Source organism: Danio rerio, chromosome 13 (assembly GCF_052040795.2).
Source record: "Danio rerio strain M-AB ecotype USA chromosome 13, GRCz13ab, whole genome shotgun sequence".
Taxonomy (NCBI): domain Eukaryota; kingdom Metazoa; phylum Chordata; class Actinopteri; order Cypriniformes; family Danionidae; genus Danio; species Danio rerio.
In genome coordinates this window covers 619,339-635,342 of record NC_141033.1, presented here as the reverse complement: position 1 = coordinate 635,342, position 16,004 = coordinate 619,339, and the positions used below count along the sequence as shown (strand labels likewise).

At 39.5% G+C, this 16,004-nt stretch overlaps 2 protein-coding genes across 5 annotated transcripts in view; both read right to left on the bottom strand.

The window, feature by feature from the left end:
- nrxn1b (neurexin 1b) overlaps positions 1-16,004 on the bottom strand; it is a gene marked incomplete at its 5' end in the record, with an annotated part of 604,334 nt that overhangs the window by 88,598 nt on the left and 499,732 nt on the right. For 2 of the 4 annotated variants that reach the window (NM_001440732.1, NM_001440733.1), the window contains 1 exon segment: positions 2,231-2,334. 4 annotated transcript variants of the gene reach the window in all.
- cox15 (cytochrome c oxidase assembly factor COX15) lies at positions 4,383-14,744 on the bottom strand. Its single transcript, NM_201206.2, is given in 9 exon segments — positions 4,383-4,762; positions 7,111-7,224; positions 7,438-7,592; positions 8,265-8,346; positions 9,306-9,473; positions 10,331-10,517; positions 11,730-11,852; positions 12,704-12,879; positions 14,546-14,744. Coding segments are annotated over 9 exon segments (1,200 nt in total). The 5' UTR covers positions 14,609-14,744; the 3' UTR covers positions 4,383-4,630.

The following is a 16,004-nucleotide window of genomic DNA, read 5'->3' as shown; positions in this document are numbered from 1 at the left end:
GTGAGCAGTATGAATGGAATTCGAACGTACTACGTCCGCCATTTTGTCGAGGTCACGTGACCTACCTGCGTAAGTTTCGTCGCCTCACTCCCATTTATAAATTCTCTCGCGGGGCATCATGGGATAGCACAGCGTGCATGTTATGCGCACTTCAGAATCTCGCCAGACGTAGTAAGTCATTCGGGTACTTCTCGCATACTGATCTTCCATTTCTATGAATTCGGACATACTACTCAGCTCGCATACTGATTTTAGCGTACCATATAGTATGGAAGTATGCGGTTTCGGATGCAGCCCAGATCTTTCTGAATGACACGCCTACTTTACTACATCCAATCAGCACACAGTAGAAAAACAAGCCACGCCCATTTTCCCTCATTTAAATTTCCGTTTCACTAGAAACTGTCTCACGATGAAAAAAATGGCCGCAATTTCCAGTTCATGCAGACTTTAAAGTAAATGTAAAATCTAAATTTATTATGTTAATTTTGCGAGCGCACATTGTTATTCACATAAGTGCTGTATGTAAGCTCTTCTAAAGTGCAGAAATACCATAATATGTTTGCAGATACGTCAGAAACATGCTAAATAAACATTCTTGTTTACATGAAAAACAATGCTAAAGTCATATATTCTGCTTTGAACATGTGTGTTCAGTGTAGGGACATCTTTGTTTTGATCTCTATAACCAGCCCACTGCCATTTTACCCAATATATCAGCACTCGGGGTTGCCAGATGGTGGAAAACAGTGTAATTCAATTAAGGCTTGAGACCTCCGGAGGACAGCAGCAATGACTCAGTTATTAAAATCCACATGAGATGGTTTTTATTTAGCAAGTAATCTAAATATTACAAACGTAAACATTAGCTGAGCAGGTTACATTGTAACAACACGCAATATATGTATATGTGTGTCAGATAGTCACCGGCCATTTTATTAGGTACACCTGTACAACTGTTCGATAACACAAATTTCCAATCAGTTAATCACATGGCAGCAGCTCGATGCATTTTGGCATGTAGACATGGTCAAAGCGATCTTCTGCAGTTCAGATCGAGCATCAGAATGGGGAAGAAAGGGGATTTAAGAGACTTTGAACGTGGCATGGTTGTTGCTACCAGACGGGCTGCTCTGAGTATTTCAGAAACTGCTGATCTACTGGGATTTTCACGCACTGGGATTTTCACAACAACCATTTACAGAAAATAGTCGGGTCACAATTTGGCCTCAACAACATGAAAGCATGGATCATCCTGCCTTGTATCAGCGGTTCAGGCTGGTGGTGGTGGTGTAATGGTGTGGGGGAGATTTTCTTTGGGTCCATTAGTACCAATTGAGCATCAACGCCACAGCCTACCTGAGTATTGCTGCTGACCATGTCCATCCCTTTATGAGCACAGTGTCTCCATCTTCTGATGGCTACTTCCAGCAGGATAACGCAGCATGTCATAAAGCTCAATCATCTCAGACTGGTTTCTTGAACATGACGATGAGTTCACTGTACTCAAATGGCCTCCACAGTCACCAGAGCTCAATCCAATAGAGCTGCTTTGGGATGTGGTGGAACGGGAGATTGGCATCATGGATGTGCAGCCGACAAATCTGCAGCAACTGTGTGATGCTATCATGTCAATATGGAGCAAAAACTCTGAGGAATATTTCCAGTAGCTTGTTGAATCTCTGCCATGAAGGATGAAAGCAGTTCTGAGGGGGTCCGACCCGGTAGTAGTAAGGTGTACCTAATAAAGTGGCCGATGAGTGTATATGTTGCATATATGACCTCTCTCTTATATATGAAAAATCTAAATATGAACTTGTATGTCATACAGTATATGTAATTCACATACATATACATATATATATATATATATATATATATATATATATATATATATATATATATATATATATATATATATATATATATATATATATATATATCCCTGTATCAGTTTGATATGTGTACACTGAACTGCAGTGAATGATCATTTCTGCTGTAATGAGCTCAGGATCACTTCACTGATCACTCGAGCTGAAACGCACATCTGTTTGACATTTCATATCGTTGCTCCGTCTGTTGCTATGGTTATCAGTAAATGCAGTTTTGCGGGCTGATCCTGAATAGTACAGATCATTTCTCTAACAGCTTCACAGTAATAAACACAAGAGCAGAAACAGTGATGGAAACGTATGAGGAATACTTCACCCAAATATTAACATTTACTTACCCACATGTACTTACTTAGTTGACTTGATTTCTTCAGTGCTACATTAAAGACGATTTTCAGCTGAATCTGTGGTCCTTGCTGATTTGATTTATATAATGCATGTCGGTGGTCACCTGTTTTTCAGATTAAACAAATACACACAATAAACAAGTCCAAATCAAAGTCCATGGTTCCTCATGACACACTGAGGTCTTGTGAAATGATCAATCTGTCGATGAAACTGAATATTTACAGCAGGGGTGCCCAAACTTTATCCTATAAAGGGCCAAAAAGCTAACTTAATTTTGGGGGGGGGGGGGGGGGGGGGGTGTGCCAAATGTTCATACCAAATTCATATTTAGTTGATGTCAGAATTATTCGCCCCCTGTTTATGTTTATTTTTTTATTTTATTATTTAATTTATTATTTAATTATTTTATTTTATTTTATTTTCTGTTTAACGGAGAGCAGATTTTTTTTTAGCACATTTCTAATTATAATAGTTTTAATAACTCATCTCTAATAACTGATTTATTTTCTCTTTGCCATGATGACAGTAAATAATATGTTACTAGATGTTTTTTAAGATACTTCTATACAGCTTAAAGTGACATTTAAAGGCTTCACTAGGGTAATTAGGCAGGTTAGGGTAATTAGGCAAGTCATTGTATAATGATGGTTTGTTCTGGAGACTTTCGAAACAAAAACTTATCTTAAAGGGGCTAATAATTTTGTCCTTAAAATGGCATAAAAAAAATTTATAACTGCTTTTATTCTAGCCGAAATAAAACAAATAAGACTTTCTCCAGAAGAAAAAATATTATCAGACATACTGTGAAAATTTCCTTGCTCTGTTAAACATCATCTGGGAAATATTTAAAAAAAAAATTTAAAAAAATTAAAAGGGGGGCGAATAATTCTGACTTCAACTGTATATTAAATTTGTCAAGGGGAATTTCCTAATTAATTCTGTAATATTTAAAAAATAACTATAAAACACTTTTTGTCAACTAACTAAAACACAATTTCTGCAAAATTGTTGCAAACAATTTATATGGGTTGGATTTAAGCAAACATCTTAAATTAGGTAATGTTCAACTTCATGTGTTTGTTTAAATTCAGCCCAAATAAATTATTTACAACCACTTACCTTGATAAATTTTTGGAAATTCAAGGAAATATCTTTGAATATTTTTTTCCAGAGTATTAACTAATGCAGCATCATTTGTAACATTAAATAATGAACTTATTCCAGTAAAAACATAAACAATCCCAAATGGAGTTTGATGCCAAAACACTAGTCGAGCTGCTCCTGCCTTTACCTGGATTTGCTTACAATGCATTGTCCTCTATTTGTCAAGTGACAGTATTTAACATTTAGTATTTAACATTACAGTATATAACATTTTAGAAATCTGATTCACTTACAACATTTAATTGAATCATATTATCATTGAACCATATATCAAGTATAGTTGGCTTTATTGTAGCTTAGCAATAAAACAAATAAACAAGATTACATTAATTTTAAAATGTCGAGCTCTGTCAAAGGGATTCACACAAACCACCACCAACCACCTCAATCAAAGATTACCATGGGCACAACTTTGGCCCGCGAGCCCTACTTTGGGCATCTCTGATTTACAGTATTATTAGCTTTACTTATCTTTATCATGATGATGGTGCATAATATCTTACTAGTTACTATGAAATATGCTAGTATTCAGTTTAAAGTGACATTTAAAGGCTTAACTAGATTAATGATTGCCTTAATCAGGGCCAAAGTTTGTCCTGGAGGGCCGGTGTCCTGCAGATTTTAGCTCCAACTTGCCTCAACACACCTGCAAAGATGTTTCTAAGGCCCAGTAGGAGCTTGATTAGCTAGCCCAGGTGTGTCTGATTGGAGTAGGAACTTCACTTTGCAGGACACCGGCCCAACAGAACCAAGTTTGGACATGCCAGGCCTAAATCAATGGACAACAGTGGTTTGCTCTGTAGACAATCAAATAATATACAATTTAAGGGGGCTAATAATACCGACCACAGCAGTTTTATACAGAAATAATTTTGTCTTTAACTGTATAAGAGAACATCTGTATCTATACACCACGCAATCCAAAAAATACATTAATTATTCATTGTAAACTCTGAATGAAAGTCTTAATAACATTAATAGATAGCAATTATAACTTTATTTAGCTGACGAAGAGTCAAACAGTGCATTATTTTCCAAGACAAATATGTACAAATAAAAAAAGTTAAATAAAAAAAGTAATTTAAAGAGTTCAATGTATTTTACAGACACATTAGATTGTGCACGTCATCATATAAATGCAGAAGCACAAGATGTAGCTCTCCTTCCAAGCCAAAGCATTATTTATTAAAATATCTGTAATTAAAGTGTTAAATGGAGTCGGGCTTCTACTTGGGCACCTTTCTGAGCTCTGCGAGGACCCAGATGGCGAAGGTGAGCAGAGCCACGGAGCCGGACTGATGCGTCGCTGCCAGAGGAGTGGGAACATACAGGAGGAGAGTACTGATGCCCAACACCACCTGAAACACACACACACACAGAGACAGAGAGAGAGAGAGAGAGAGAGAGAGAGAGAGAGAGAGAGAGAGAGAGAGAGAGAGAGAGAGAGAGAGAGACAGAGAGAGAGAGAGAGAGAGAGACCGAGACACACAAGCACACAAAAACACACACACACACAGAAAAACATTTGCGATATTAAACAAATAGTGGCAGGTTTGCATTCCTGCACCAATTATTGGATAACCATGACAGACTGCACTTATTATTTTACTGTTTAACTTCCATGTGTAAGCATCTATTATTTAAATTTCTCTTATTATTTAAGACACAGAACAGAGCAAACTATTTAACTATTTAAAAGGCAGACCCCCCACCCATACATCTTGTTTTGATGTCCTTCAGGGGGGATCAAGTGTTAATTAGGGGTGTCAGACCCCCCAAACTAGCGGTGTAATAAATCACGGTTGATCCATGATTCGTGTGAATCACAACCCATGGTTTGGAACACACGTGACCCACAGATTAATACATTTGTTTACTGGTAACATTAGATTGATCCTAAATTAGTATCGATCACAGAGAGATGACCTCTCGCACCATTTAAATCACATGTACGAAAGCATTTAGGCTTCACTGTAAAATATAATGATGACGGGGGAAGTTGTGGTGGGTTATTGTGGATGGGGTGGGTTTCTCAGGTTATTAAAGGTGTTTCTGTCACTACGTGTTTTTCCTGCTCTAATGCATTCAGTGCAAGCGGCACGATTATTCATTAAAAGATCGGGATCTCAACACCCACGCAACATAAACTACAAATAATGGTGATTTGCATATGTTTATCAATCCTTCCAATTCAAATCCGAAATCTGAAAAAAATCAAGAAAGAGATTGAGTCTTTAGTCTTTTAAGTGAGTTATGAAGTTACAAACAGTCAAATAACACCCCACATAGCAAAATTTCTCTGGCCCAGCTCTGGCCCACACAATCAGGTTTTGCTTGGCCCACATGCCGCAGTGAATTACGGTACATGACTGGACCAAATCTGGCTTCCAGACAAGGGCCAAACACGGACCATATCTGGGCCAAGTCTCAGCCAAGTTAATAACTCATAACTGGGTCTGAACTGGGCCAGATAGGTTGGTGTGTCACGATTGCAATGAAATTGATAAACTCATGGAGTGATGCGCTTTAGGCACACTATGGGCACGCTTTTTCTCAAAGTGACCTGATTGGTAGAATTTTTTTCTTTACTCAAAAATGATTTTAGTGTGTTTTAAATGTGGGTCAAGACTGGACAAACTCACATGGCCCGCTCATCACATTTTTAAATCTAGGCCAAATACTACGTTTTTCATCTGGCCCAAATCTTGTGTGTCGCCTTAAAAAACGGTGCCACCTCTGCCAAACCCGGGCCATGTTTGGCCCACATGCTGTATGCCAGTGCCGGATGAATGCCTGCTGTGCCAGCTTTTTGCCAAATCTGGGCCAGAATTCTTTGCTACTAGGGACAGCATTACTGGCAGAACAGTTTATAGTTTAGATAAAACCACTGTTGTTTATGGTAAAATCACAGTCATATGCGTTTAACTTGATGCTCAAAAATGAAAGTTTTAGGCAGCAATTACATTATTTCACCAGTAGGTGGCCACAGCCAGCCATCAGAAATACGCCATTGAATAATTCTTCAATAATGATCATCTAGCAGTGAAACATGAAGATTTCTGAGTGAAGAACTAATCATTTATTGAAGATGAGACTAAAAACAAATATGGGCAGTACACATTATGTTAGATTTCTACATTTAGTGTCATCAGCAACAGAAATAGTAATACTCACAGCACTGAATATTTTACAGTTTATTTTTATTCAGCTGATTATTTCTTCATATTATTTAGAAAAAAAAATTATGTATATTTTTTAACGACATTTGTCTCCTTCCCTTTTTGGCTGATCGAAAAACAGTTCGATCTGTGATTAAGGGTGCTTTCACACTAGCACTTTTAATCCGCACCCAGGTTTGTTTGATGCATAGTACGGTATGTTTAGCTAGTGTGAACGTGTCTTCTGAACTCTGGTGCGCATCCGTGAACCGTACCCGAGTCAGCCTGAAAGAGGTGGTCTGGGGTACGGTTGATGTGAACTCTGGTCCGGTTCACTTCTGATGTGAATGCAATCTGTGATAATGGAGTCGAACACTGCTTTGTTTACGCTTTGTCAGTGCACATCGGAAGTTCTGGTTTCACGTTCTGACTGAGAAAACAGATAGTGCCCCCTGCTGGTGCGGAAAGTCAAGTCTTCTAGCGCAAAGGAGGCAAATCATTTTAATTTGCTCTGGACCTCTAGTGAGTGTCTATGGTCAGCGTCTCACCTGTGTGTAGGCCATGGCGGTGAGGAGGCTGATGGCCATCTTGGCTCTTCTGGGGAGGATCATGCGCCTGGAGAACAGGTAGAGTCCAGTGATGGCAGTCAGAGAGCCGATGCCCTGCACACGCACACACACAGACACACACGCGCACACAAGCACGCACACGCACACAAACACAAACACACACACACGGTTTATTCTCTTTTGTTTCTCAATGACAGTAAACTCTGCTTTATTCACTGATGTTTATGTGATATCACAGTTTGAGAATAAATCTAATTCACATCTTTAGATGGAAACACAGCTACAGACATGTTTCAGACCGCTCACCAGAATGCGGTGGTCAAACTGCACTGTTGTGGGGTTTTCAAAGACGTTCTTGAGCGCTGGAGAAAAAGCTAACAGGTCATCTGGGATCCAGCGCTCGCCCATCTTCGGGAAGGAGTTATAAACCAAACCTGCATCCAGACCAGCCACAAAAGCCCCTGAGAGAGAAGAAGAACACAGACAACACAATCCCACGCTCATCCAACAGATGAGAAATGCAGACATATCTATAGCCACATACATACATATACAAGGCCCTCCTGTGATGATTATTCTTTTAAAAATATTTCCCAAATGTTTGTTCTTCCCACAGCAGAAGGAACCGCTGATTACTCTGGCATGAGTTTATGCAGAGTTTTTCAGAAAGCACATAATATTTGACAAGCTATTTAGTAGTATTCAGCTTAAAGTGACATATAAAGGCTTCACTAGCGTAATTAGGGTAAAGGGGGCTGATAATATTCATTCATTTTCCTTCAGCGTAATCCCTTTATTAATCAGGGGTCACCAAAGCAGAATGAACCACCAACTATTTCAGCATATGTTTTACGCAGCGGATGTCCTTCCAGCTACAACCCAGTACTGGGAAACACCCATACACACTCACACACAAACATCCACTACGGCCAATTTAGCTCATCAATTCCCCTATAGCGCATGTGGGGGAAACCGGAGCACCTGGAGAGAACCAGCGACCTTCTTTCTGTGAGGCGACTTTCTACTGAGCCAACATGTCGCCACTGCTAATAATATTGACCATAAAATTGTATGAAAATTGTTTTCAAGCTTTTATTTCAGCCAAGCTAAAAGAAATAATAATTTGTTCAGACCTGAGAGAGCGGTGAGGAACACCAGGCCTCCAGTCATCTTGGCAAACCTCCTGAGATTGAGCAGTTGTCTGCTGTCCGGCATCTGCACAGCATCACACACAGTCAAAAACCATTCATGAGCTACTTTTCCATTGTCTTTTTGTAAACATTTGATGGACGTAAACGAAAAACACAGTGTTCGAACTACACACAACAACATTCCAGTGGCAAGCAATTTGTCTGTCTGCACTAAAAGTAACACAACAGAAACATTCAATTACTAGCCAATCATTCAGCTACTGCACCCCTGATGACATGGTTAAGGTTATAATCACATTAATTCATATGTAATCTATTTAACATTATTAAAAGTACATAGGCCAATCAGTCACTGAGGTGATCATCATCATTAAAGGTTATGCTGTTGCTGTTTTGGCACACCATTGCAAAAAAAAAAAAAATGTCTAAAATAGAAATGTAATGCATCACTGCCGCAGACGGTAAGAACAAAAAAACTCCTTTTAATATAACATAGTTGTTGTGTTCCCATGGCAACTATAGAATTACAACAGATCAATTACTATAGATGTTACCATAGCAACTATAGAATTACAACAGATCAATTACTATAGATGTTACCATAGCAACTATAGAATTACAACAGATCGATTGCTATAGATGTTACCATGGCAAAATTAGAATTACAACAACAGATTGATTACTAGATGTTACCATAGCAACTATAGAATTACAGCAACATATTGATTACTGTAGTTGTGTTACCATAGCAACTGTAGAATCACTTAAACAGATTGATTTCTGTAGTTTTTGTGTTACCATAGCAACTGTACAATCACCACAACAGATGAACTCTTTGCTTAGATGTACTTTTGTATAGTATGGTTCAAAAACACTAGAGTATTTACTAGAAAATACTATAGTATTTTCTCCCGTGTGTTTGTGTCTTCTGAAAAACTTTCCAATGCCTTAGTGTTTTTTCAGATTCACAAACTTTGAAAGGTTTGAAGGACTCTTGGGAAGCGTGCATGACAGTCAGCGCACCCTGTTGGCAGGCAGCAGCAGTGTGAGTCCCGTCCAGAGGCTGGCGGCGTACAGCAGCAGAGCGGAGCCTAGATGAGCCGCCAGTCTGTACTGACTGACCCGAGGAACATCATAGGACTCGGGCTTCTCCTCCAGACCGCTCTTCACCATGTACCATCCCAGAAGACCCTGCAGAACACAAGAGCACAGTCCCACTTCAGCATGATATCTGCAAGCGCTAGGGGTATGTGCACATATTCATGCTTTTTAAACAAATGTACATGTTGGTAATGCATTACGATTAATGATGCAAGAAAGATGAATGTTCTGACAGTCAGCCGTCAGAATGTAAATCCTGAACCAGTTATGGCCTGTTTCCACTGACTGGTACAGTACAGTACGGGTCACCTTTATCAGGCTTGCGTTTCCACTGCCTAAAGTGTACCAAAGGTACTCTTGTGGTGGGCATGGTGTAATAATCCTGCACATGTTACTACCATCAGCTCAAGAAATTCATTATTTCAAATATAGACACGATTGCGAGCTCCCTAGTGAAAGTAACACCGCTCACGCTTTAGACGGCCTCGTAAAACAACAACAGGACACGGCAGATTTTGTTCTTGGCTTATTGGCTGTACATCAAGACAACGACAAGGTTTGTTTGAGTTTGGGTCGACCATGGCTCGTTATTATATGCTTATAGTATTACAATGTTTGCTCTGTAAACCAATAGCGTTCAGCTGCACATCTAGCTCCGCCTTTTGGTACTCTTAGCGTGCTAGGTACCCTTTGCAAAGGGTGTCCAAATAGTATGGTAAGGTTCACTTTTAGGTACCTTTTGACAGTGGAAACAGCCATAAAAGTGTACCAAACCGAACCATACCGTACCACTCAGTGTAAACGGGCCATTATTGAGGCACACATGCAGTTTCTGTCTTGTTTCTAGTCCATATATCAACAAATTCTTAAATCAAGAAGCATTTGTTTAGAAAAGTAAATGCACAGATTGTGTGTGTGTGTGTATGTGTGTGTGTGTGTGTGTTTACCTGAAAGACGACAAAGCCACACAGGCCCAAAACCCGAGTCTTCATGGAGCGGCTGAAGTATCCTCTCCTCCAGAAATACGCAGCGGGGAGAATGTAAGCTAATCCCACCAGACGACCCCACATGCGGTGACCCCACTCCATGTAGAAGATGAACTTGAACTCTGTCAGCGTCATGTCGTGATTCATGCTGTCAGAAACACAGCAGCGCTGCGTCAATTCAACATCCACACACACTGCAGAGAGTTTGTGTCTTGTTTCTTGTCTCAATATCTACAAACTCTTAAATCAAGAAGCTTTTTCTAGACCATCAACAAATATAGTGTTGTTTTCAGAAATAATGAGTCAAAATGAAGAGAGTTTCTCCTTAAAAAAAGCAAAAGAATCTGACACTGGAGTAAGCGAAAGATTTCAGCAATGCATATGACTAGTCAAACATTCATCTGCTATATTTACAGTAGGAAATTTACTAAATGTCTTCATGGAACATTACAATATAACAGCATACATAATGTCCTAAGGACACTGTTATACATTTATATTTTTCATTCATACAATGCAGTTTTGGCTATTCCTACAAAAACTCAGTGTATTTGTATACCCCTGTGGTTTGGTTTAAGTCTACCCCATGTGGCTTGCAGCAATCGTGAACATCAGAAATAATATGAGTTTAGCCTGGTTTATACTTCTGCGTCAGGTGACCGGCGTAACCAACGGCGCATGCAACGCGTGTAGCTGTGCATTTATACTTCTGCTGCTGTCTCTGTTGGTCTGCATTAACACTTTCGAAACGCTAGTGGGCAGTGAGGTGTTAATGTTCCTCTGTATCGAGTTTCTTCTCTGCTGTTTTGTTTTTCTGAACACTTCCTGGATGTACAAGTGGCTCAAACTCGCTCATTTTGAGGCAGGAACCGGCGGACGTGCAACAACTTTAACTATGAGGTAAACACAAAACAAAACTTTCCATCCGGAGCTCCTTCACGGACTCCACACTTGTAAACAATCGCTCCATCGAGCAATCACAGAGCTTGCGCTATGCGTTGTGTAGTTACATTTTTTGAGAGGTGCACGTCACCGACGGCCACAGCGTAAGGCTATGCGTCAACACCGTAGCATACGCATGCGCTTGACGCAGAAGTATAAATCAGCCTTTAGGCAACACTTTAGTTTGTGTTACTACCGGCTTATTCTCATTATTATCCAGATGCATGTTCTTATTCTGCATCCCTAAACCTTCCCAAAACCTAAACCCAACTACCACCTTACTAACTATTAATAAACATCTCATTACTAGTTTATTAAACACATAGTGATAGTTGATGTTTTATTAATTCTGTGAATCGTGGCCGGAAGTGTTGCCAGAGGTAAGATTAAATAATAAAAGGAGGAGAAATGCGCTCACATTTTGAACTCTGGGAACTGCTGGTACTTTGCGAACTCTTGTTCCCACTCGGCTTGTGTTTGCGGCGGCTTCATCTCCTTCACCAGATGCCAGTCCACCATGGAGAGCCCAGACTCGGTCAGTCTGAAACAAGCAGACGCATATTAAACAGAAAAATCATCAATATAGTGATAACCATGCAGTGTTGGCAACAGGATATTTTAGTTGTGGGTGCTGAGGGTGGCTTAACAGTTCAGAGGCAATGCTAAATAATGATTAAATGCAGAGCTTCAGCTATGTAAATAACATGCAAATTAAGTCAAATTGTGTTATTTATATTAATAAAAGCTTCGCAAAGGGCCAAATTTGACTTTTTAATCAAACTTACGGTATTATTATGCCACTGTCTCAACAACTTAACTAAAAATTCTTAAATCAAGAACTATTTTCTAGACAAACAAAAAATAGTTCTCTCTTCTGGATTGTATGTAAATAAATACATAGTAAATAATGGCATATTTACACATAACATCTGTGAAATAAATGTAAAAATCACTTTTAAATTACACTTTTGTCTCTGTGAATTAACTCAAATCATTCAGCGGAGTGATATAGAGCTGCAATGCACTCAACACCTGCCGGAACTACTTTAGCTGTGCCTGAGAATAACACCTTAGCGCACAGGTGTCAAACTCAGTTTCTGGAGGGCCGCAGCTCTGCACAGTTTAGCATTAACCCTAATTAAACACACTTAATCAAACTAATTGAGTCCTTCAGACTTGCTTGAAACCTTCAGGTCAGTGCGTTGAAGCAGGCTTAGAAGTAAACTGTGCAGAGCTGCGGCCCTCCAGGAATTGAGTTTGACACCCCTGCCTTTAAGTGACCATCAGCTGATCAGAATCTAGCATTCAACAGACCAGGATTATAGGTATAAAATGACCTCATATGATCACCCCTAGGCTTCCTCCAGTGGTGTGGGTGTGTGTGTGTTGTACCTGGTAACTCCGCCCAGCACCACGGCCCCCAGCACCAGCCCACTGCAGCCCAGCAGCCAGCGGCCTATCAGCCGGTCTGAGGCGGCGCTGCCGATGGAGACTGACCCTACGGATGCTGCACCCGAGCTCACTGTATTCTGTCCTCGCTGCAGAAGCCACTGCCGCAGGGGAGTCCGCTAGAACACACACACACAGATAGAAAGACACACACACACACAACAGTAAAAAACATACAACCAATAGCAGTTAGTTTTTCGCACAGCTCTGCCAGTGGGAGTGGTTGAACTCAAGCGCATCAAATGAACAGCCAATGAGAAGAAGGGGTGTCTGCTTGCTCACCAATTGGTTTAAATCATATAAATAAGGGTGTTGTGCTTGCTTCCCTCGTGTCAAGACCATCTCTTTAAATCTGTAACCTTATGGTTTCGTTTTGCATTATTTACATCATGTAGTTAAAGTTAGTTGTGATTATATCTTAAGTTCTTTATCTATCCCTAGACATTTGTTTGCTCCTTGATTTGTATAATATTGATTTGTAATAAATAAGTTGCATATAGATCCTTTTGTTGTCTGAGCTCTTTTATGTTGCGACCCAAACGAGGGGATCGTATTAATATACAATAACAAAACTTTGAAGCAAAATGTGTTGATTAACCTCATGATAATATATGGGAAGTATCATGTACACAAACAAATATAGTCCAATGAGAAGCCTAATAGTTATTTGCTAAAATTGATCCTAAGCAGGGCGAAGCGGTGGCACAGTAGGTAGGCAAGAAGGTCGCTGGGTCGCTGGTTCGAGCCTCAGCTCAGTTGGCGTTTCTGTGTGGAGTTTGCATGTTCTCCCTGCGTTCGCGTGGGTTTTCCCCACAGTCCAAAGACATGCGGTACAGGTCAATTGGGAAGTTGTCTGTAGTGTATGAGTGTGAATGTGTGTAGATGTTTCCCAGAGATGGGTTGCAGCTGGAAGGGCATCCACTCCGTAAAAACTTGCAGGATAAGTTGGCGGTTCATTCCGCTGTGGTGACCCCAGATTAATAATGGGACTACGCCAAAACAAGAAAATGAATGAATGAATGAATGATCCTAAGCATAATTATATCGAAATCCCCAAAAAGCTATAAGGATGTATGCAAATTTGGAATCTTTTTCATATGTGAATTTATTGTAATTTATATATATATATATATATATATATATATATATATATATATATATATATATATATATATATATTTATTTATTTATCTTTTGTTTTTTATTCTCTACTGATTTGTTCCTTTGATGTGAAAAAAATTGTAAGCATGGAAATGTTATTCCTTTTTTTTGTATGCTATAGTTCTTGTAATGGAATAAGAAAGAAAGAAAGAAAGAAAGAAAGAAAGAAACTGCAAACTTTGGATGTTTATATCATGTTTAAATCTTCTAAAAGCGATTTATGTCACTCTTTTGGCGACACTTACACACTGATACTAACATCTAAACAACTTTATTTTAATATCACGAGGCCTTTAATAATGATGATAATAAAGGTTTAGTGTATGATTGATATAGCTAATAGAACTATAGGACGTTTCTAACAGTCAACAGTAGTTTAAAAACGTAGTTTAAGTAAATATATTCATCAAGACAAGGTCAAGTTGACATGTTTACTCCATTATGAACTGCATTATAAACCCGTGACATGAGTTCAGCCGTCATACACACTCTACATTCATATTTCCAGACACTGATGTGGGTGTGTGCTGCTGGACATTAATGTATAATTGTGTTATTATAATTATTATGTTTAATTAATTCAGCGGTTTGTGACTGTATGGATGTCAGAGTGTGTGTTTGTACCTGTATCTGCTGTAAGTTTCTCCCCGCCTGACAGCGACACATGGCCAGCCTGAGCAGCATCATGATCCCGAGCTCACAGATACACCAGCGCTGTTATTTACTGGAAAATAATATATTACAAAACCTGTCATGTAACCAACATGCCCAGCCTCCCGCACACTCTTCTTCGTTTCCACTTCTTCTTCTGTGGTTTTCTTTGGCCATAGTCAGAATTTTTAGCGCCCCCTAGTATACACGCAGCACAGAGATGATCCTGCTGTACGTTCCACCAGCAGCCTGAACCGCTGATACAAGGCAGGATGATCCATGCTTTCATGTTGTTCAGGCCAAATTGTGAGCCGAGCATCCGAATGTGTCAGCAGAAATGGAGACTCATCAGAGCAGCAACGTTTCTCCAATCTTCTATTGTCCAGTTTTGGTGAGTCTGTGTGAATTGTAGCCTCAGTTTCCTGTTCTTAGCTGACAGGAGCGGCACCCGGTGTGCTCTTCTGCTGCTGTAGCCCATCCGCCTCAAGGTTGGACGTGTTGTGTGTTCAGAGATGCTCTTCTGCAGAGCTCGGTTGTAACGAGTGCTTATTTGAGTTACTGTTGCCTTTCTATCAGCTGGAACCAGTCTGGCCATTCTCCTCTGACCTCATCAACAAGGCATTTGCGCCCACAGAACTGCCGCTCACTGGATATTTCCTCTTTGTCGGAGCATTCTCTGTAAACCCTAGAGATGGTTGTGCGTGAAAATCCCAGTAGATCAGCAGTTTCTGAAATACTCAGAGCAGCCCGTCTGGCAGCAACAACCATGCCACGTTCAAAGTCTCTTAAATCCCCTTTCTTCCCCATTCTGATGCTCAATTTGAACTGCAGCAGATCCTCTTGACCATGTCTACATGCCTAAATGCAGTGAGCTGCTGCCATGTGATTGGCTGATTAGAAATTTGAGTTAACGAGCAGTTGGAGAGGTGTACCTAATGAAGTGGCCGTTGAGTGTATAAAGATCATTCTTTATGACTCTTTTCTAAAGTAATTCTTGAAGCTTTTAGGTTAGCATAGCTTCCTAAATATAATAGAATTATTTTAAAAAATAATAAATATAAGATTTTTTATACAGAAAATAAATGTAAAAATTATAAGACAATAATTATAAGCATTAGAGGGTCAGTTTTTTTGTCTAAGAATAGAAAGCAAAAAGGACACATGTTAAAAGTAATACACCCATGTGAAAATTTTCATTTATCTAGCTAGTGCAGATTGTTATTCTTTAGATTAATTAACAATTTAACAATTAATCTGTTTTAGTAGTCTTCAATTGTCTGCTTCATCATTTGGATTATTCAGATGACATCATTTACAATATTCTTAGCCACGCCCCTATGACTGACATGAGGTAATGATGTGTTCAAGAAAGCCCCGCCCTCCTACTTAATATTCTATATTAATAGTTTGGAAAGGGTGTGGCTAAATATAT